Source organism: Populus alba, chromosome 10 (assembly GCF_005239225.2).
Source record: "Populus alba chromosome 10, ASM523922v2, whole genome shotgun sequence".
NCBI classification, from domain to species: domain Eukaryota; kingdom Viridiplantae; phylum Streptophyta; class Magnoliopsida; order Malpighiales; family Salicaceae; genus Populus; species Populus alba.
In genome coordinates this window covers 13,549,085-13,572,635 of record NC_133293.1, presented here as the reverse complement: position 1 = coordinate 13,572,635, position 23,551 = coordinate 13,549,085, and the positions used below count along the sequence as shown (strand labels likewise).

The window sequence follows — 23,551 nt, the reverse complement described above, 5'->3', positions numbered from 1 at the left end:
TTTTGTTACCCTTATAAAAAAGAAAGAAAAAAGAAGAGAGTATAAGTTTATGGCCATAGTCACTAGAAACAAAACTCATGTAAAAAAAGTGTAAAAATAGGTTGATCGTATATCCACTACAAAATTTGCAGTCATGACAAAATAAGTTCGAAATACTCACCATATTGTTTATCTTGCAGTGTTGCACGTAAAAACGTTGGTTGGCATGCTAAAAGATATTAACTATGGATTTAATTTTTCAGTTTGTTAAATAAAACGCTTGCAATGAAAAAAAAAAAAAAAACGGTTATTGCATATCGAAATGTGGACATGTATATATAAAAAAAAAAAAAAAAGGGAGAAGGTTCTTTGCCTTGTAAAAAATAAAAACATAAAAAAAAAGTTTTTTCAAGATTTTATTAGTAATTTGAATTTTAGGTTAACATAACAGATCAAGTAATTTTCTTTAAGTCATTTACAAACTTAATTTTTGCTAAATTTAGATTCAATTAGAATTTTGGATCAATCCACGAGTCGAACAGGATCTAGGATTAAAACATCTAGGATTCTCACCCTACATTAAGATCATGTAATTAACCGGATGTAATTATAGTTATTTTTCTTAAATTTATTTATTTTTATCTAAATATAGAACAAAAAATTATTTAAAAAAACATAAAAAAAAAAAAAATCTTAGGCCCGCACGCCTGGTATTGTCATCTGTTCTAATTTTTTCTTAAAAAATAGAAAATACATCATTTATTGAGACAAATAAAGTGTTGTTTGTATACTTAAATTCCAGCTATCATAAGAATAGCTGGTAAATAAAGGTAAGGAATATTTTCCCCTAAAAACTCAAGTTAATCCTAAAAATTTTTTTTATAAACACTCTTGTAATATCTATAATACAATTTATCAATCTAAAAAATATATATAAAAAACGAAATTAAATATGATTAGATTTTTTTTCCTCAACTTAAATCTAATTTTTTAGGTAATATTGTGGTTTTAAATAGCCATAACCAAACTACTTTTATTAAATGATACTTACAGACACTAAGATAAGGTCAAATATGGCAAAAATGACAACTTTTTCCATGTTGGAATTCATTGAAGCTTTCTTTTTCATCACAAATCAAGAATTAAAAATAATAAAAATAAAGTTTTGTAGTAAAATTAAAAGACTGAAATAAAAAAATATAATGCTAAGCCATTTGGTCTCAGATGTAAATTTCTGCACCTAGCTAGAAAACATAATTAATTTATTAACGAAGAAGCAATCATAGATTCGACGGCACAATAACTTACACGAGTAATTATATCCCACTGGCACATCAACGGAGTATAAATCAAGAAAATGATTGATATCATCCATATCCATTTTAACTCGATGGTTTTCATACACACAGCTTGTTAGCCCAGCAGGAACCGCGGTCTGCTTGTCCACTATGGCTACGTCCATCACGAGTCAGATTTCGAGGATTTGGGAGTCATGCATGAACCATATTTCAATTAAACTCCAGTGGTCTATTTTAGCTTCCACACTAGTTACAGTCAGTGTTCCATATGTTAACTCTAAAATAATGACACGTGTCAACCTCACTATTAGCACAAATACAGAGGCGTAACCATCTTCTATCAAGTTCTAATGACATTTTTTAATCACCATGCAGTGCTTGTCATTGCTGGTGACGGGGAGTGGACGTGAAGACTAAGACCCTCCAAACTCTACTGACCATTTAATTGAAGATCAGTTCACCTGATCAGTACCGAAGCCGCCCAGCAAGAGATAATATAGCAATTGGGATGCGCATCGTTGACTTTCCTGTTCTAAAAAAGTTCCGACTGTAAAAGAGTGATTTCAAATCCGTTTATACATTAATCTCATATTTTATTCTCTCTTTAAACGATTCCAAGAACATATATTCTTCATTAATTCAGTGTACTTAGGAGAGAAAAAAGATGATGATCTTAAAATTCAAACTCATAGAAGTAAAGAAAATATTTAAACATCCTTGTTATCAAACTAACCTCCTATGATTACATATAAACCAGTAAATTAAAGCTCAAAGTGAAAAGTCGGTAAAAATAAAAAAAAAATTATATCAAAGAATAATATAAATTATTTCTTGAAATTTTATATAAGAGTTTTGTTATTGGGCTGAGATAATTCTTTAACATAGTATAAGAGTTTTAATGATTAAATGGATCTATGCAAGTTTTAAGTTCAGAGAGCTTTCGTTTTAGAGGCTATGTTAAAGAATAATATAAATTATATTTTAAAATTTTATTTAATAGCTTAAATTATTAGATTGAAATGGTTTTTTGACATTTTAAATATAATAAATAATTGTATACTTTTTAAGTCTTTTTTTATATACCTATATTCTTGAAACTTTGATTGATGGGCCGTGTAGAGTTTAAATTACTTGGTGGTGATAGACATCGAATGAGAATCATTCGAACGAGTGGTAAATATATTGACATATCATTAAGAAAATGTGGCTCTGGTCGGTGGTGATATGAAGTGATTGGTGATGTAGCATGATCAATTAATAGTACGTAAATACCATCTCAAGGAGAAATACGATACACTTTTAGCGTGGATAAAAGATTAAGTTTTTAAATTTTAATATTACAGCTTACATACTATAGAGAAATAAAAAAAAATTATAAAAGTTTGAATAGTCTAAATTTTTACATAGAAATAAATTAAACATCTTTGATATTATATTAGTTCTAAAACTAAAATGCTCTATAAAAAAATAATTTATATTTAAAATTTACTTAATTAGTATAATTTAACTAGCATCAGACTAAAAATCCTAGTCTAAATAGTAAAAAAATCTAAATATAATAAAGTGAATAAAAACAATCTCGCACTATAATTTATATTTTTTATTTGAAAACCTTATCAATTTCTGATTGTTATGAAATTTTACGTGATAAAAAATATAGGTTTTAAAAAAAAATTAAATTTTTTTTTTAATTTAATGGTCGGATAAAAAATTATTCTTGTTTTAGTAAATTGCATCTTAATCTTTTTTAAAAACTCCTCAAAACCTAAAAAAAATCTGAATAATTAAAAAACAAATACAATAAATATTATTATACCAATAACCAGGCAGAAAGTGCCCGTGTCAAAATATTAAAATTGGAGCTGTTCTTACTCGAGTTGTTAATTAATTAATACACTAGAGCATTTTGCGATCAAGGCAATCAAGTCTTATTTAAAAGGAGTGTGAAATCCCCGGCAGTTAATTTCTTATTGAGTAGTTCTTGATTATTTTACTTTCACGGCACGAACTCCTTGGGTGTGGACATGGTAAAAAAGAAAGCTTGTGCTCTCTCCGAGTTTAATAGCCTCCTATCCTATGGAGCTGACTGAGAAAGAAAAATCAAGAACAGACTGTAAGTGTGCATAATTTACAAGATTTTCTTAGGGAGAGAGCATTACGTATTTGCGAGAATTTGTTTGATTTGCGAGAAAACAATGGAAATTGGATCAACGCTGGATCTTTTTTCTTTTTTCTTAAAAGAGTTGTCTTTTATTCTTATTTTATTTTAATTTGATTAAATTCTTATTTATTATCTTGTTGTTCTGGTCTTTTATTTTATTTGACATGTTCAATTATTACGTGCACATATATATTAGAATGTTGAGTAGACATTTGTTTATAACTTTTAAAATTGAAAGCATGTCAGCCTATACTTGATGGAATTTAACTAAAGCAAAAAAAAATTAAAATTTACGTCCTCAAATAAAAAAATTAAAAATTCCACACCCTAGCATGATAATTTCAAAAGGAGGAGTAGATAATTTATCAAGGTAATGTTACATAAATATTATCATGTAAAATTTCGAAATATTTTACATAAATATTTAAAAAAAAACTAAATGATCGTGTCATGTACTTTTTTAATTGAGAACCAATTATTTATAATTATTTGGACTATGTTTTATTACTTATCAATAGACATTTTAATATGAACAGTGCTTTTTATAATGTTGCAACGCGGATAATCGGCCTAAGCTTTTTATAATGTTGCAAGGGTAAAATCAGACATGAAGGGAAATCCAGTCAGAAAGTATTGGGCCCCTTTTTCGTTGTCTAGGTTACACCTTCAGAATGCCCTAGAATGGGAATTCTTCTCTACCAGGTGGTTGTTCGATCTTGATTAATTATTTTTTTTAGATTTAACCATGAAAAACCATTTTCAATAATACCATCCCACTCTAGACAGTAGAAACGGTACAGGGAGACTGGAAGCTCTATGGAAAAAGAAGAAATCGAGCTAGCTAGCGTGAAATTACTATTTTGGGATATAAAAAATTATGATAGTAGAAATAAAAATATATTTAATTAAAAAAAGTGCAAATATAAAAATAATTTATCTTTTAGATAGTTTGAAATAAATTTTTATATTTTAAAATAGGAGATATACTTGTTTTAAGAGTTACTTTTATATATAAGATATCCATGTAAAAAAACTGTTAATTTTAAAATTATTCAACTAAAATATATGAATATAAACTTAGTTATTATTATACTTTTAAAATTGACTAGAAGCAAGCATCCGGGCACAAGTCAGGAAGGTCAACCCCAGGTTAACTCATGTTAACCCAAAAAATATATAAAAAAAAACATTGTTTTGATATAAAAAGAATCAAGAAAAAAGTTAACATATTTTTTACTCGGGTTTTACCTCGGTCAACCTGATTTTTTACCTATTCAGATCGAGTTAATTATTTTCCTGTATTTTTCTAAATTTGTACCCTTTAAATCTTGAGTCACAGGTTGACTTACTGGGTTGTTCCAGATTTTATAGGGTATTATATTATTATTACTTTCAACACTTAATAAAAACTAAAAAAAAAAATATCTAACTAATTTTTCTAAATATGTAAGTTTTCAACAATATGGGTAAATTAATTTTATTATATCTTGTTTACTGTTAATAAATATGATATAAGAATGGTTATTGTATGTCTTGTATATTATTACTAGATATAATTATATCTTTATTTTTTATTTTCCATGCCACTTCTATTATTTCTATCTTTATTTTAATTTTATTTATTTATTAGAAAACAATAACAAAACGCTTACTAATAAAACATTACGAAAGTGAATGTTACCCCACCTTCGAATATTATTTGGTAGCTAGATCGTTCCCAATCTTCAAACTTTCGCTCAAAATAAGACAGGTCAAATTTTATTCTTCAGAATTGAAACAGTTCATTTTCAGCTCACTATCCAAAGATAATGAATTATGAAACAAAGAATTTTTTCCAGAATCCGAGAAAAGGGGTCATTTCACCGAATAAGATTTGAATTCCTATTTAGAGAAGTTCAATTTCACGTGTTTAAAATCATTATAAATCTCTGCAGTCCAAAATTCTCATTTTGTACGTGTTTACTAAAATGTCTATAATTTTAATAAATATCCATTTTTTCTTCCCTTTATTTGCTTTTTTCTGATTCAGAGGAGTCGATCAAAGAAGCGGGTCTTAATCATATGATTGTAAGACTTGAATGGAATTAATTTCCTTTATCTATTCTCAAAAAAAAAAAAAAAAAAAACTAAATCCATACAAAGGGAGTATGGGATAAAAGGTTACAATGTATACTTTAGGAATTAAAAATTGGCCCTTGTGGTTTTAGAATGGGCAATTGAGTCCTTCTCATTTCAATCCTGCAACGGTGGGGTCCTTCTTTCAAAATCAACTTCGGTTGCCATTACATCATAGGACACTGGCCCTTGTTGTTTGGAGCTTGTACCTTCAACCAAAACACATGCATTAATGCGAAGTTTGCTAAACACTGCTCCGCAATAAGGCAATGTCGAGACATGCTGCCACTAGAGAAATTTATCGTCGTATACATTAAAGTGCCCACTAAGAAACCATGTGCGGACCACTACCATGAACAGTTTTCACCATTGAACAAGTCAGGAGGAAGTGGGCAATCCTAAGGGCAGACTTAGCAGTAGAGGACATCCGCTGTCTCTTTCGATTTTCTTAGTCGAAATATTGGAATTAGTATTTAAAATAATTTATTCTTTAAAATGCATTAAATTATGTCGGAGTGTATTCTTAAAAGCTGACAGGAATAATAATGTATATCATTCATCTCAAATCAAAAGAGAGATGAGGGAGAGAGGGAGACAAGACCCACAAGTTGGGGTGGCAATGCCATTCTTCTTCTTCTTCTATTAGTGTGTGTGTCCGGAATCTTTATTCTATAGTTTTGAAACCCGACTCGGTGGTCGACCCGGTCTAATGATAGGGTCACGGGTTAGATGGGTTGACCCGGGTTGATCCGGGTCAACCCAAAAAAATTAAAAAAAAAATCCCACATTCTCTCATTCCCCAACACGCACACACTGAAGAAAAAAAATTAGAAAACCTGGAGAGTAAGAGAGAAATTAATTAACTTTTCTCTTCTAGCCGCCGGTGACTTCTTTTTCTCCAGCAATAGCACCTTGGTCACATACCAATTGTGAGCCTCAATCTCCAGCAACAGCACGCACACCCAAAACGAAAAGAGACTGAAGGTCTCCAAACATCTTGGTTGATGAAGGGCACTTCTTCGCATTCAGATAAGAAGAATTCCTTGTTGCTGGGGCTTGCTTGCTCTTTTTCGCGAGAATCTTTTTTCTTGCAGAACTCTGCGTCCTGGGACTTAATGCTATTGCTGCCATTGCTTGAGTTCTTTGCAACAGCAGGTAAGTTCAGATCTTGCTGTTCCGGATTGGTGTTTGTCTCCAAGTGAATCGGTCCTTGGATGATGAACTCATCAAGTTCTTTTGACTCGCAATATTGAGGTTCCAGGATTGAAGAATCTTGAGAACAGGTGATGGGATCTTTGGGAAATGAGTCCATGCCAACTTGACTATTGTATGGTTCTGATTTTGGACCCGTTGATGCAATTTTACCACTGCTTCCAAGATCTTGAAATGATTCAGTAGAATCTGGCAAATTGCTTCCTTTCCATTCCTCTACTGTTCCTTCAAGATCAGAAGACTCATCGGCATCGTCTTCTGGGAGTTTTTCAAGATCAAAATTTCTCAAAGGTTTGCAATGAGCAGGGATGAACTTAGGGAGATCGGGTCTCAGTCGGGTTTGTCCGGGTCACCCGGGTTCCGGGTCAACCCACCAGGTCGACCGGGTTTTGCCGGGCCAATTCCCAAACGAGTTTTTACTTAGACCCGGACCGGTCCCAGGCCAGGTCGGCCGGGTCTCAGGTCGACCCGCCGGGCCGGTCCGGGTTTTAAAACTATGCTTCATTCATAATACAACTGAGTTTCGGTTGCCTATATTTTAAACATCCTCCGCCTACTTCTTGTTTTGTTTCCTTTAGAAATAAAAACTTTTTTTCTTTTATTTTCTCAGAATAAAATAAAACTATGGTGGTTATACATCACCGATGATCACGCACACAAATTCATTATAATGTGTTTCGGAATGCGGCTCGCCACATATTTTTAAAGATTTTGATTTAAACTTGAAAAGACTTGTTTTGAGGAATGATTTCTCAGATTTCATGAATGCTTTAATTCTGAGTTAACTGGCAGAGAGAGTGAGCAGAATGTGCCTGGTGCGTTGTATTTAAGGATAGGAATGAAAGCTTAATTGTCAGGTAAGTTTTTCTTCATCTCTCTTCCCTTTTTATTGAACATGCATCCTCATGACTTGCTCCAAAGTAAAATAAATCGGCTGCTGAGTTCTATTTAGTAATCAACTATTTTTACCGAGTTACATATTTGGGTGTTTTTCTAATAAGTAATGCTAGGTATCTTCGCTAACATGGTTGCTAAAATTAAAACCTCATTATTACTATTATTATCCGATCACAAACCTTGTTACATTATTTCATTAATTATCATATTAATTACCTGTCGCAAACTGCAATGTATATGAAATCTAGATTCCTGCATGCATTTCATAAAACTTATATTTTTATATGAAATAAATGTAAACTTAATTATTAAATTTAAAATAATAGGTAAATTATTCAGGATTAATGACGTAGCAGGGATCATGAAGCCTAAATTACTTGACAACCTTAGAAGATAGATCATGTATTTCAAGATCCAAGTCTTTTAGGTGAATAATGATAACGATAATGAGCCTATAAACTTTTATAGCTATTTTGTTTTAATTGAATGTTTGTTCCAAGTTTTATCCGCTATAAAAGAAGCAATAAACACTTTCACAATCCTTTTTTTTTTTATATCATCTTTCACGGTCCAAAACCCCTAATCACTTATGATTCATTACTTTAATTTATCCCCCAGATAGAAAAGAACATTCTATTTTTTTTTTAATGTAGCATTCAATTTAAATAAAATCAAATGATTTAGATAGGCCAGTACTTACAGAAGCAAAAAGTCAGAAATGACAAAATAACGCCAAGAAAAAAAAATCAATGACTGAACTAATGGGTTGAAAAAAAATAACAAAAATAATGGCGATCGTATTGGAGTAGCTTCTTCGGGATTTGTAGTTGTATAAAAAAATTAAAATCTATGAGTTTTTTGTTTTCTCTCGAAATTAGATAGAAGGTCTATGCAGCTTAATTGCCTGAAAATCTTGACTTCTGGCCTGTTTAGCATGAAGTTATTTTTTAAAATATTTTTTATTTAAAAATATATTAAATTAATATTTTTTTATTTTTTAAAAATTATTTTTAATATTAGTACATTAAAATAATCTAAAAATATTATTTTAAAGTAAATAAAAAAATAGTTATTTATTATAAATCTCAGCTAATTCTAATCTTGCCAAATAGTAAAAGAGCCACGACACACTCTACTACAAATTGGTTAAAAATGTTGTTCTTTCGCCAAACCACAAGGCAACCCATTCCATTTAATAAATATACTATTTTTCAACAGTGTAGTGTTAAGGAAGCCAGAAATAATAATAAAAAAACTATTTTTTAAAAGTTTTTCTCCCCTAATTTTAAAGCTCCAAGGAATAGTCAATTGAAGAGCCAAAATAACTTTTATATCAAAGAAAAATTATTCCTATATATCTATTAAAAAATTAAAAAGTTAAGATAAGATTATTTAAATATTTATTTCTTCATCAATTAAAATTTTTTAATTATTTTTATCAATAAAATAAAAGGTATTTATATTAAATATATTAAAATAAAAATGAGCTGTTAGAATATTTTTTTTCAATTGGAGTATACATAAAAAAAAACTATATTTACACTTATTCAAAAAAACTATACCATGACTCCTTTAACAAAGTTCTCCGTGACAAGGATTAAAGCTAAAGATTTTTTTTCTGACATCAAACTTTTCCGCTCAATAATCTCCACATTAGGCGCTCTTTACACATGTAGCTACACTATAGATTTTCCGGGGACATTTTTGTATTATCGTTATTATTTTTTTTAATTTTAGAATGTGCTGTGGAAATGATTTCTTGAATGATGTGTGATAAGATCCTTGAATGATATTTCATATTATACTTTACATCAGGATATCAACATCAATTTGTCCTTGAACTAAACATTTGGCGCGATTGTCTCCATGACTATGTTTTTTTTCAATCTAGTCCTTCAGTAGTTTTTGCAGGTTCCATCATCAAAAGTAAAATAGATTTTGGATGTGAGAGTAAGTTGTGATCGTTAAAGAAATATTTAATTAAAGATTAAAAACAACACATTGATGTCGTTTTTATTTAAATATCATATATTTTACACGAGCTAAGTTATGGATTGGATAAAAAAGATTTTAACATAAAATAATATTTAGGTACTTTGTAAAAACTGACATGACTTTATCCATTTAATTTGATGAGTCAAGAGATAACCTAGATGTTCGGTGAAAAAATAACTTGATTAAAAAAAAAATACTCGATATAAGATTTTTTTATAAATATTAAAATGAGAACATATTTGATCAATTTGAATTAACCTGAATCAACCTGTCAATTCACTTATTGAGTTATAAAATCATGACAATCTCATAGAAAGAAAATTAAATAAATCATGCAACTTAACTTTTAATAAATACAACCGAGTCAACCTGAGTTAACTTGTCAAACTTGTGACTTTGATCATAATATCGAAATAACATAATAAAAAGAAGATTAAAATAAACTACGAAGACTAATTTTTAATTAACTTGATGTTAAAAGATGAAATTGAAAAAAAATTGATTGAAAACTACTTTTATCAACCCATGTTAACTCGTCAAACCTATGATCTATGTCATGAGATGAAGATAGAAAAAAAACGAAAAAAATCACGAAGCCTAATTTTCAATTAATCCAATATTAAATAATGAGTTTGAGAAAAAAAATAACAAGAAAATAAGAAAAAAACCTCGAATCAACCTGCTAAACTCGCGGTTCATGTCATAAGATTTGAATAACTTTATAAAATAAATTGAAAAAATTATAAAATTTAATTATGAATAAATTTAATGTTAAAGGATGTAATTGAAATTATATAAAAAATATATAGATTAAGAAAATAACAAAGAAAGAAAAAAAACAGCATTATAATAAATAGTGTTCGTGGTGCTTGAAAGAAAAAGTAAAATTTTCTTCTCTTTTATTTATTTTTTAATTTTAATTTTAATTATGTGATTGATAAGGTGTCTTGTTAATTGTGAAATTGGTTTTATTAGTCACACATACGGCTGGACTGTTTATTCACGAGGAAAGAAAGTCTTTGCTGATAGAAATAGATTGACTACTGGGCTGCTGGCAGGGTTTTGTATTCTTGGATTCGCTTCAGAATTGATGAAAAGGAGCTTCTACTATCATTTAATAAAAATTCTATATTTGAGAAAAAATAATTAAAAATGTAATTAACAAAGAAACGTACCATAAAGCAAAATCTAATAAATGATTTATATTGCAATAAAATTCAAATCAAGGATCAGTATTTGTCACTCATTCCGACACCCACCACCTCCTCATATTATCGAAGTGCACTGGGTAATTAAAGATGCGGTGTTAATTATTTTTAAATAAATATTATCTTTAAAAAATATTTTTAACTTCAATACATTAACATAATTAAAATACATATAAAAAAATTAAAATTTTAACATGTCATATCAAAACACTTATTTTTTTTTCACTTTCTAGTTTTGGTTATCTTGACCGGTCAAAATATTTGTTATTTAAATATATTAATCAATTTTGTCCTTATTTCGTCCCAAATTCATAGATCACCTTGAAATTTGAAGACAAACGCAATGAACACCGGTGATAAGGGAAGGTGGCAAGCGCCGCAGTCCCTAAAAAAAAAAAAAATCCCTTAATTCTTATAAATATTTTATAATAGTCAAATTCTTCTACTCATCATGATCTCAAAGAAAGCTACTCTTTTGTTCTTTCACATGTAGGCAGGAATTATAATTTAAAAATACACTTACCGGTTCCAAAAAGAAAATTCCTAACTCATTACAGTGTAAAATGGACGTCATAGGCTGAGCTTGTTTATGGGAAAGGATAGATATGTCACGTCATATCAATATCTAGCGTGAATGATCAAATATTCTTGAATTAATTTATACATTAATCCAGGGAAGTTTTTCTTCGAATGATTTTAAGAACGCATATATATAAGCTTGACGTATTTAAAGTGATGAATTATGAAGCAAATATATCCCCAATAAAAACTGGAATCACGATCTCTGAACAGAGAGTCCTCCTTCCAAGTATTTTTGTTTTAAGAAATATTACATGAGATTCTAATATGGTCCAATGCTCTTGATGACCAATAGGATCACAGTACAGTGACAATAAGTGTCCTGTATGTATAAAATATTACAAGATTCTAGATTAAAGGATTTACTTGTTTTATAATTTTAAATTTAACTTTATGTGGTTGTTAATATAATAATTACTAAAAATTTATATGATGGTTAATTTTATAATTCATATAATTTATTAAAATATACATAAACTAATCAGAATATTCACATCAATAAAATAAAAATATAACAAGTATTTTTGCTTAAAAAGAGAGAGAGAGAGAAGATTAACCTCTCATTTTTACAGTGGTGATTATTTCAATTAATCATAGGAATACACGAATGTTTCAGGATCGTAGGTAGCTACAAGTATATATAGTTATAGGTCTTCTGCGCTTCACTAACTGATACCAAGCTCAAGACGAGGTTGCTAGGCAATTAACAAATAAATAAAATTAGTAGCTTATTGCTATATATAGTTTAGTACAAGTAGCTAAACCACATACAAAGTTAATGCCGTTTCTTATTTCTCTCTTGTAACAACAACACAAAATCTCAGTCCGAAATATTCTGCTGTACATATAAACAAACTCTCTCTCTCTCTCTCTCTCTCTCTATCTCAAAGGTGTCTTCTTGTTCCGTTTTTGTCTGCGGAGCTCTTAGCTTACCATAGCACAGCTCAGCAAAATACATATCCAGAGAGCCAGCTGTCTGTCGCTCTCACTCTCTCTATCTCTCTGTTTTTTCGTTGCCTATGAAACTTACCTTCCCAAAGAGTACCATTCAGTCCCATTACGCTGCCCATAAAATCCAACCACTCCACCCCGTTACCATTTCTAAACCCTTCAATAAGCCTCGCCCACCACCAAGAGGAGTCCGTATGGATACGGACTCCTCTACCGCCGCCTCAGCCGGCGTCCACCACCACAAAAAAGACAAGATTCTTGTAATAATGGGAGCCACAGGATGTGGAAAAACGAAGGTCTCCATTGATCTTGCTACACGCTTACATTCCGAAATCATCAACTCCGATAAAATGCAAGTTTACAAGGGTCTCGACATCATCACCAACAAAATCCCCATTCAAGACCGCCTTGGTGTTCCTCACCATTTACTCGGTGAGTTCGACCCAGACGACGGTGAGTTGACTCTCTCCGAGTTTCGGTTAGCCGGCGGACTGGCTATCTCAGGTATTGTTTCAAGGAAAAGACTTCCCATCGTGGTTGGTGGGTCCAACTCCCTTGTTCACGCTCTAGTTGTTGACCGGTTTAATCCGGAGTTAAACGTTTTTGATGGTTCTAACCCTGTTTCGACCCAGTTAAGGTATAACTGTTGTTTTCTGTGGGTGGATGTGTCATTACCTGTTTTATGCGATTACTTGTGTATGCGAGTCGATGAAATGCTCGACTCGGGGATGTTCGATGAGTTGTCAGAATATTATGGGTCAATCGACTCAGCGAGTCAAACCGTGTTGAGGAAAGCGATTGGGGTGCCTGAGTTTGACCGGTATTTCAAAAAGTACCCACCTGGGTCTGGTTGTGGCAGGGGCATTGGTGGGGAGTGGGATCAGGTACGGAGAGGAATATACGAGGACTGCGTGAGGGAGATAAAGGAGAACACGTGTCAGCTGGCAAAGAGGCAGATTGGAAAGATCTTGAGATTAAAAGGGGCAGGGTGGGACCTGCAAAGAGTGGATGCTACGGAGAGCTTTAGAGAGGTGATGATGGTGAGGACGTCAGATGAGGATGATCATAAAAAGAACACGAAGAAAAGAAAGAAGAATAAGAGGTGGGTGGAGGTTTGGGGGAGAGATGTGTTGGAGCCAAGCATGAAGATCGTGAAACGCTTCTTGGATGAGGAGTAGCAGTAGTTGGAGGTTTTAAATTCAAATCATTCAATCCTGCCTTTTTCCAGCTATTAATTTTTTGTTTAGGGGCAGCATTTTTGTTTTCGGCAATGATACGCGCGCTACGATTTTTGCAGTCTTGGCTTCGAATCCTCGCGTGCCAGGTTCATGCAATCGTGTGTGGTAAGCATGCGAGCATGGCGAAGTTTGCAGCACCATCAATGCAATCTGTGCGGTATTGTGTCCGATAAGCATGGTGAAGAAGATTGCTTAATCACATCCATCGCGATTGTGCATACTAATTCTTCTCTTTCGATTTGGTAGAATATTTGAGTTACATTTACATATCGAGGATTCATAAAGAGCACCAGATTGTGCAGCGAGCAACCAGTTTTGCAGCAATAGGATGTTCTTGGTTTTGGTTTTGTGTTGGGGATTCTTTTTCCTCAACGGGTTCATTTAGAGACTATAAATACACGGAAAAATCTTGAATTTTGGATGGAGAAATGAAAAGGGTGATCTTGTGAATGTTATTGCTAGCAAGTGTTTACTCATAGTAGTTTGTTTTTAGCAGTTACAGAGTCCTCATTCATTCTTGGGATTTGTTTTGTAAGCAGGTCCTGATACCATGTGGAGAATTGGATGCCTAGAAGCTTACACGATCGAACAAAAAAAACCTTTTTATTTTTTCGAGACTCGTGTATACTTAAATAATTTTGTTCCCCCTATTTTTTGCTTGGTTTTCGATGTACTTTATTTTTTCACAATTTCTTCAACAATTTCTTCAACATCAAATCTTACACTGAATAATTAGTTTGTTTGGATAAAAACTCTTCTTTTTTAAAAAATCAGGATCTTCCTCCCTGCATAGATTTGGTGAATCTGTTAACTGATGAAGTTGAACAAAAGCCTGTCGTTTTTTTATTGTAGCCCATTCGACCTCCAACTTTCTGCTCTCTGATTTAAGAGGATCATATGGTTTCCAATCGGTCAACTATATCTTTTCCAGTGAACATGGAACTGAGAGTAGGTAATAGGTATTCAAGACAGCCTCAAAAACAAATGTACACAGGAAACACAGGTTCTGCAACCTGCTTTGGGTTAGGACAGTGGTCCATGATCCTTCAACTCTAGATTTCTAAAACTGTGATTGCGTGTTACCTCCGACGGACAACGAGGTCGAGGCCTATGATGCCTACCTTACCGTTTTGGTACAATTAAAGGGCAACCCTTCTCTTGTCCATGTCAATATCATTAGGCCCTCCGTGTTCGGAGAACGGTAATTTGAGAGTAAAGATTTCCCAGTGATTCATGAATTGTCAATTCGCGCTGCCAGCATTCTGTAATACTGAAATTTTAATTTTAATTTTAATTTTAATTTTTTACCCTTAACTAACAAGACACGAATAAATAAGTAGATTACTCTACTGTGTGGGTCACGTGCGACTTAAACAAGTGTGTGTTCGTATTTATAATATAATTGATTGTGGTTTAAAAAATATTTTTAGTTGTTGTTTTATAAAATAAAATTTTAAAAATATATGTTTAGTTAAAATTATATCGGGATGGATTTTTAAATGTAAAATAAATATAAAAACAAGTTTTTGTAGATAAAAAATAAATTAATTTATTCTTTATAAAATAAAAAATTTGAAATACAATTATTTATAAAACCTAATATAAAAAATATCAATTATTTAGCTAATTAAATAATTTTTTCTACGTGATTTGAAAAGAAAAAAACTGTCATAATACTAAACAGTATCAGTTAGAGAATGTGAGGCTAATTTGCCACCGTGATAAGAAATAATAGATTAAGTATTAGTGTCGCGATCAATTTAATTATGTGATTCTAAATAAATTAACCATCTTCTTCTACACATGGCAGGCGATGACCTAAAAAAATTACACACTTGCGTCCACAAAGACACACACACACACACACTTGCGGGGTTTATTCAAATTTTCCAAATCCAGCTTCTCTTTGTCATTTTTTAGTTGCTAAACCAAATAATTGAGTTAATGGACCGTCACTATCTTAGATAAATCAATCTAAACTCAGATTATACATTTATTATTTCCATGCATTATTCAACCAAGTCACTTTGTCCCATGTGCGTTGAACCTTGCAACTTATGAACTGTCCTCAAGAGGATGTATACACGCACATTTATACCCTGATCATCTGATCGGAAAATATTTGATAATTTAACAATAATGGGCTTCAAATTATGAAACACCACTGGCAAATTTTCGTCACTGCTGTACAATTGTCACATAGCTACCATAAAGAACATTTTTTAGAGTTGAATGTTCTGAGTTTTCTGAAGCAATCATAGAACTTTCTGTAGTGTCACAGCATCAGGATGAGCCACTAGCTAGTAGTCGTTATCCGAAAAGTCCAAAATATTATTCTGCGAGTCCCATTTTCGTGTTTTCGGTTTTGAATTTGATTAAATCGTATTTGTGATGGGGGACAAAGCTATGAGTTGCCTAATCCAAAACTACAGTTTTTAATCCATCATATTCAAAGGCATCTTTTTGGCTATTGCAGCTGCCTTTCATCTGTTTCTTCCCTATCATCAAATAGGGAAGCTAAATATTGAGCTAGACAGCATCTATAGAAGTTGGTGTCTTGCATCGCGTCCCCCTCATGGCCAAGATTGACCTCCATGCCATTTATATAGTACCAGGCTATTAGGTAACACGGCCAGCTCATATGTACAGTGAGGCTCAGCTCAATCAACTGTTGAGTTTCTGTATTTTAGATGGATGGAAAATAAAGTAATTAACGCTATTCTTCCAAAAATATATATTTATCCTGAATCTTGTACACCATATATATAATTGATATGCAGTGGGAGAACCACAAGTCAAGTCCTCTCCATTGATCGTTGATATTTTCTTTAAAGATTAATAAATAGCATTAATTATTCGTTCAAGTGTTAATTGCTAGATATCAGCCAATCTATAAACATTATCAGAAGTGCTAATCGTAAATATGGATTAGGTTCCATCAGAAAACTATACTATGTAAGTATGTATTTAGCTCGGTGGTAGGTATTTTCACTTTTCAGCCTAACAAATTGGGGATATATATTATTATTTAGATTTCCAGTCAATTTTCAGGTTTTGCTTTTGCTTAATCAGGCAATAGGTGTTTATAATTCCGCTCTTTCGGCCTAACCATAAACATGGCTAAACACTTAGATGGCAAAAGAGCTTGCACTTTTAGTTCTGTCAATTTGATGTTCTTTCTTCCTTTTCTCGTCCCCCCTATCTAATTTCTTTGAACCGGATTGTATTAATCTAGAGGGACTATATATTTTTTAGCAGGAAAACATGTAGAGGGACCTGAAATTACCATTGCATTATTTTATGTTTTTCATCTGTAACACGAAGGGAAAAAATAGATTGCCAATTAGATTCTCGAGAAAAAACAATTAGCTGTTCGATGGAAATGTGGTGAAGAACATGTCCTATGGGTCGTTAAGCTTGTTTTTATAAGAAGAAGGAGGAGGAGGAGGAGGACAAGAAGAAGAAAGAAAGAAATTCTAATTAACTGCCAACAAGTAACGCTACAAGCATGGGATAGTAAATGCTCAAATTTCTATGTCGTGTGTGCAATGCGCACGATAAAAGCATCCAGAACTTCAATAAAAAGAAGGCAAATGGGGACTAAATGGTGTTTATTTGCAGGCACAAGTATTGAAACCCAGGTAATGAGTAGCGTAATAACAAATTAACGAAAATAGGTCGGTCAAACAAAATGGGGGCATCCTTCTCCAATACTCTAGAATGATTGCAGTACATGCATGTAACAACAAGTTGCAATAGACAATTCTAGTTCATTTAATTTAAGCTCTTGTTAGCAGTAAACACCACCTCACCTATCAACTGTTATGAATCCTATAAAAACAAGTACACACATGCAGGTGATGGATGTTTGGTACGCGAGAAAATACTGGACAAGTTGCAAGTGCGTGCTTGGTTCATTGAACAATAACAGAAGATTGTTCATGTTGGTTTATATATATATGAAAATTATTTATATCTACTGTCTGTCACGTAAATAAATTTGTGTATGTAAACATGCTTTTATGTGATGTTTGATTCCTGTCTGTTTGATTCCTGACATCACATGTGGAAATATAGAAAAACCAATAGATGAAGATGAATGGGGATGGTGCACTCAACACAGGCTTGTTTTTATTCTTAGTTAGATGATCATGCCACTTCGAAAAATGAAAAGCATGACCCCATGCTTAGATGTGAACATGCTGGTTTTAATGAAGCTGTCTTGAGAATGTTTGCTCGGAGAAGGTGTATATCGAGAGAGAGAGAGAGAGTTAACAAATTATATATCAATGACAGAAAGGGAATGATGGAAAGTGGTGAAACGGAAGATCCAAGGAGGGGCTAAAAGAGTGAAAGACAAAACATCGAAAAGTGAGTAGTCGAAGCAACCTAGTTTTTAATATGATTAATAATTGATATTAAACAAATTCAAGCTCATATAACATGATGGGGGGTTTGTAGCAGGAACCCAAAAAGAGCAGCCCAGCCCCTGCTACGACTGAGAGATGGCAGTGCGCGTGCTGTTCCTTTGCGCGCGATCCTATGAAACTCATCTCCACATATGCAAATGCCCTATAAATTACTACGTGCTTGCATTTTTATACTAGCAGACATTGAAACCACTCCATGTTCCAACTTCCAAGTTGAAGGTGGATGTTACTGTCCCAAGTCTCATAGACTGCTGTGATCCATTTTAAAGCACAATGATGGCCGTGTGGGTTTTGCAAGCCACGTTTTCTACTACTAATTAACTGCCAAGAGTGCACCTATGTCGACTCTGTTTGACCACTCCATGAATGGGGTAACAAAATAAAAACAAGAAATTACACGCTTTTTTTAAAATTCTAAATGCTGTCTTTATTTCTTTTTGTTAAGTTCATTTTTGTCTCATGGCTTAGGCCATGTTTGTTTCCAGGAATTCACTTTCCTGGAAACCATTTTCCTCACTTTCCCATGTTTGGCAAATACATGGAAAGTGAGTCAAAGGAAAGGAAATTCTGGTCAAAGGAAATGTTAACATTAATCTCAGGAAAGTGTTTTCCGGTTTTTATTCTTGGAAAACACTTTCCTGAGCCTGCGTTCTCGTGCTTTTGTAACTGTTCATGTTAATTGCACTGTTCAATGAACAGTGCAATTAACATGAACAGTGCAATTACGTATATTGTTTACTAAAAAATAGTGAACAGTGCAGTTCTCTTGCACTGTTCACTTGCTTGCGGAACTCTTTTTTTTTTTTTTTTTAACATTTAAAAAAAAATAGTTTAGATTAAATTTTATACCTTAATATTTTATTCAATTTTATTACATGCTAAAAATATTATTAAAGTTATAGTTTTTGTCGGATGTATTTCATATGTAATGAAATTATAAATGGTTTCATGGAATAGTAAAAAATATTTTACAACCTTATTTCATATGTAATGGAATTATAAATGGTTTCATGATATATATAGTTATATTTTATAAAATAAGCTATGTATGAATATAGGATATAATAAAAAAAAATTAATCATTATACATTTTAGATTTCATTTTTTTTATTGTAAGTGATTAAATATTTTATATATATTAGATAAATTTTTTTTAAAAATAATTTATTAATAAATTATTTTCCAGTTCATTTTCCATAATACAACCAAACACTGGAAAGTGTTTTCCATAACACTACCAAACATCGGAAAATACTTTCCCGGAATTCACTTTCCAAGAATTCACTTTCCCCGGAATTCATTTTCCAAAAGGAATTCACTTTCCTGCAAACAAACGGAGCCTTAATGTAACTTGTTCTCTTACACTCACTCGGTGTATGCTTGAAAACATGACATGGCTACGATTAGAATCAAAAGTTCAGATCAGGCTGAAAACTCGTATTTCCTATAAATTAAACCTTAAATTGAAGGGTGTAGTTTAAAAATTCCAATAATTTCAGGACTAAAATATGATTTGTTTCAAAATTTGGAGGTGCCATGCCTGGTTGTTGGTGTTTTTACAGGAATACTCTTAGAATGGTTTTACAAACATATAGAATTTCAATTTTCTGTAATTAATTAGAAAAGAAAACGAGTGCGAGGAATAGAAAAAGGGTGAAAAATAATCGATAAAATATGCTAAACGTATAAAAAGTTTACACACCAAGTAGTTGAAACAATCACATAACATTCAGCAGACGACTTGCGGTGTAAATAGTAAAAATTGATTCTTATTGTTAAATTAACGAGCGGTTGGCTGTTCAATTTCTGGAAGAGCAGGCATTTATTATAAGAGGACAGACATGAAGAAGCTATTTTAAAAAATCAAGAGTCATTTGCTCTGGTGACCCAGGCGAGGCGAATTGGTGATTCCTCCTGCATCTTAAGGGATTCCATGCCCTTTTAACTGGGTTTTTGGGAACCATCCATTCTCCGCTCTAATGGCAGCAATGCCTTTATTCTTTTTCATGATCATTGCCAGGAAAAGAACATGCCTTATTCGTTTAGTCAATTCTTTTTCATGATCATTGCCTTTATTCGTTGAGTCCAGGAAACAGTGTTTGGATTCTTGATCATCGGAATTGAGTTCCGACTCCAGGCCCCTTGAACTTGAGGCCTAATCACAGAATCAGGAATTGGAGAGTTAAAGAAAGATATGAACGTGTGGCCTGAGCCTGCCTAGCATATGGCCTGGACTAAACGTTGTATAAGAAAAACAAACAAAGACTTTTGTAATGGAGCTCAGGTTTTGAGCTTTACCTCAGCTTGTTGAGCCAACTTTTTTCTTGACGGTGACTTCACAGAACGGTAAGCCCAAGATGAATAATTACCATTTACGGGGTTAGAAGCAAGACTTTGAGAGGTCAAAATCTAAGAAAGTTGGATCACCGGAATACTTGAAAGAATCACTCTTAGAATTTTGACCACTCAAAGCTGCCCACCCGAAGCAATTTTTTGTTTTGGATAACAGCAGGTCAGGTTGAAGCCGGGATTTCTCTGTGGATGTATATGTTATTCAAGACATCACCTTCGTGTATACTGCCATAGACTACTTTCTCCGAACCACGGCATGTAAGAACTTGGCTAATAAATGCACGTAAAGTTTATCTTTTTGACTCTATCTGCTTTAATTATTTTTTTAACTAATGAGGGTGAGGAGATGGAGATGGAGATGGAGATGGACGATTCTGAAGATTCTAGCTGTCAATATCGGCAGCTTTGGTACATTGTTGTCTGTTGAGTATTGATTAGTCTACTATTTGATTCTTCCTATTTATTCAAATCTGCTCTACAGTCTTCGATTCCATGTAGAAGAGATATTATACTACTCTAATTAACATTGACAAAAAACAAAAAGAGGACAAGGTTTACTACTATACCTCTCCATTATTGAATAGTAATTTGTTTCTTTCCTTTGACTTTTTTTTTTAATTTATGTTTTTTTTTAAAAAAAAAACTCAATTTTATCTTTCAATTCATAATTTTTTTTATTTATTTTTTATAAAGATATCACAGTCTCATGACCCGAATCATAAGTTAATCGAGGTTAACCCAATTCAATTTAATATATTATTATCTTAATATTTATAAAAAAAATATCATTTTAAATATTTATTTTGAATCAAACTATTTTTTAAACAGTTATTCGAGTTGTATTTTAATTTGCTAAGTCAACTGGATCATATTAAAAAAAATATTCATATAATTTTGAAAAAAAATCTACTAGAAAAATATTCTTCATGCCTAGATGTTTTTTATATTAATTTTTTTTTTAAATTCAATCAAGAGCATATATAGCGCCGGCAGTTATCTAGTTTTGTTCTAATACATCTCCACACCGCAGCTTAAACCTATCGCTTTCATTTTTCCTATCCAATGATCAACTACCAATAGAAAAGAAGGAACATATACAGGTCTTTGTTTTCAATTTTGTATTTTTCCCTAGTTCTTTTAATAGTATTATTTTCTAGGTCAATTGTGTAAATAATTTATTAAAGGGTACATGTTGACAATTAAAATTCAGTGAAGATTATGTCATCTTACTGAATACTCAAATATGCACGTATTTGAATATTAATTTTCACGTTTTGTGCCTCTTTGGCTAAGTTGATCAACTAATATCAAGACTTATTCAGATCTAAGATCTTAAGTTTGAATTTTATTATTGTTTTTTATCTTAAATTTCTCTCCTAACGTAAATAAAGTGATTTTTTTTTTTACATATGTGATTTTAAAATATATATAAGGTTTGAAAAATATATATTTAATCTATCTTACATCAATTTTGTTTAAACACAAAGGGGGGAAAAGAGACAGTCGTGAATCCCAATCTGGAATGCTCAAAACTCCAAGTTTCACTGGAGAAGGGTTTTTCTTCTCACTGCCAATCATAACACATCATTAAATCCCGATAAAAAAACATGTTGCGATAAAATTATAGACTTTGACCGTTGACTTTTGACCAAATCCATTCAAGTCAAAAGCTCTCTACAAAGAGGACCAATCACCACAGGGAGCTAGAATTGAAATTTCGTTTTACTTTTGTCATTGGATTCAAATAAAAATCGAAATTTCATCTCACTCGATGACTAAAGGCGGTCATGCCATGCCACCTGGTAGATTGGGATGTATTGACAGAGCAGTTTTTCTCCCATTATTAAAATTCCCCATCAAATTTAATGCTCTGGGGTTCAAAGATGAGACCCCCCTCGTTAGAGCAGTCGATTTGGAAAAGCTGTAGCTTTTAATTAGTTGTATATGTGAATTTTTTAAAATAACAAATGAAAAATATTGTGATATTAACTTTTAAAATACAATCACATATTCAAAATGATAATTCTCAAGTAGACATTTACTATATATTAAGAATGAATATCCATTCTTAATTCCGGGTGGAGTTACAAGCTCGGTTGAGTTCACAGTTAATACAATTAAATTACAAGTATCAATATTGTTGTTAATGCGTATTAGATAAACAGATTACTAATGAAATTGCATTTAAATTCTTATATTGGGATCGACATCTAGGTGTCATTATTGAGGGATTGTTTTTAAAAACAGAATTTAATTTAGATAATAATTAAAATGGTTCAGAAACACCTTTTATTATTCAGGTGAAAAAAAAATTGAAAACATTATATCTAATTAAGCTTTGGGTTACAACTAGACTTCAGAAGCTCGTGAAAACATCATTCTTTTCCTGTATGGCTAGGTTAGATTTCTCGTAAGAATAACCCTATCATGTAAGAAATCAATAACATACTCACACGAATGAATTGTCTATAATCTTCAAAATCATCAACGCGTATACATTGAATATATATATAAGAACCTGTTCTTGCGTACAGAAATGCAAGCATTATTCTTATCAAAATAATTAGATAATAAACCTTCACATCATGTGAATATAAATGAGGCTAGCTAGTTGAATGAATGTGGTGCCCAGCTTCCACAAGTGGCACCAACTTGCTGCAACAACTACTCAATAACCCTATTAAACAATGGAGTAATTAACGTGTCATTTAACAAAAACAAATAGTGATATTATACAATAGAGTAATTAACGTGTCAAATAGTGATTCTTTTTTAAGAAAATAAACAACTGTGTGAAAGTATGCAGAACTGAACTGGCATAGCCAACAAAAGCGGCCATGAAAACCTAAACAAATTGCCTTGAAAGAGAGAGAAGGGTGCCGCCTAACAACTGCTGTCCGCTGAGGACATTAAATTTCAACACCTCCTTAATGTCAACGGTCAAAAGCCGGCCATTCTATCAAAAAATAAAAAAATTAAAATTACACCTCATCTTCCTTTATATATCTCCCAATTGTAATAAACTTTCTCAACGTCAAGAACTCAATATTTTCCTGTATTTTGTTCTCTGTCAAGCCAGCCCAGCCGCACATCTGTTTTCTTGTTTTGCTTCATTTTCTTGCAAGATTCAATCCAA

The 23,551-nt window shown here is 32.1% G+C and overlaps 1 protein-coding gene across 1 annotated transcript; it reads left to right on the top strand.

Annotated features, from left to right (window-relative positions):
- The first annotated feature begins 12,221 nt into the window (after window positions 1-12,221).
- On the top strand, window positions 12,222-14,251 carry LOC118045644 (adenylate isopentenyltransferase). The gene has a single exon (XM_035054337.2). The coding sequence runs from the start codon at window positions 12,464-12,466 to the stop codon at window positions 13,571-13,573; it is 1,110 nt and encodes a 369-aa protein (XP_034910228.1). The 5' UTR covers window positions 12,222-12,463; the 3' UTR covers window positions 13,574-14,251.
- The last annotated feature ends 9,300 nt before the right edge of the window (window positions 14,252-23,551 follow it).

What these genes read in the sequence shown, in the direction of transcription:
- LOC118045644 (XM_035054337.2), top strand. Translation starts at nt 12,464, where the DNA reads ATGAAACTTACCTTCCCAAAGAGTACCATTCAGTCCCATTACGCTGCC.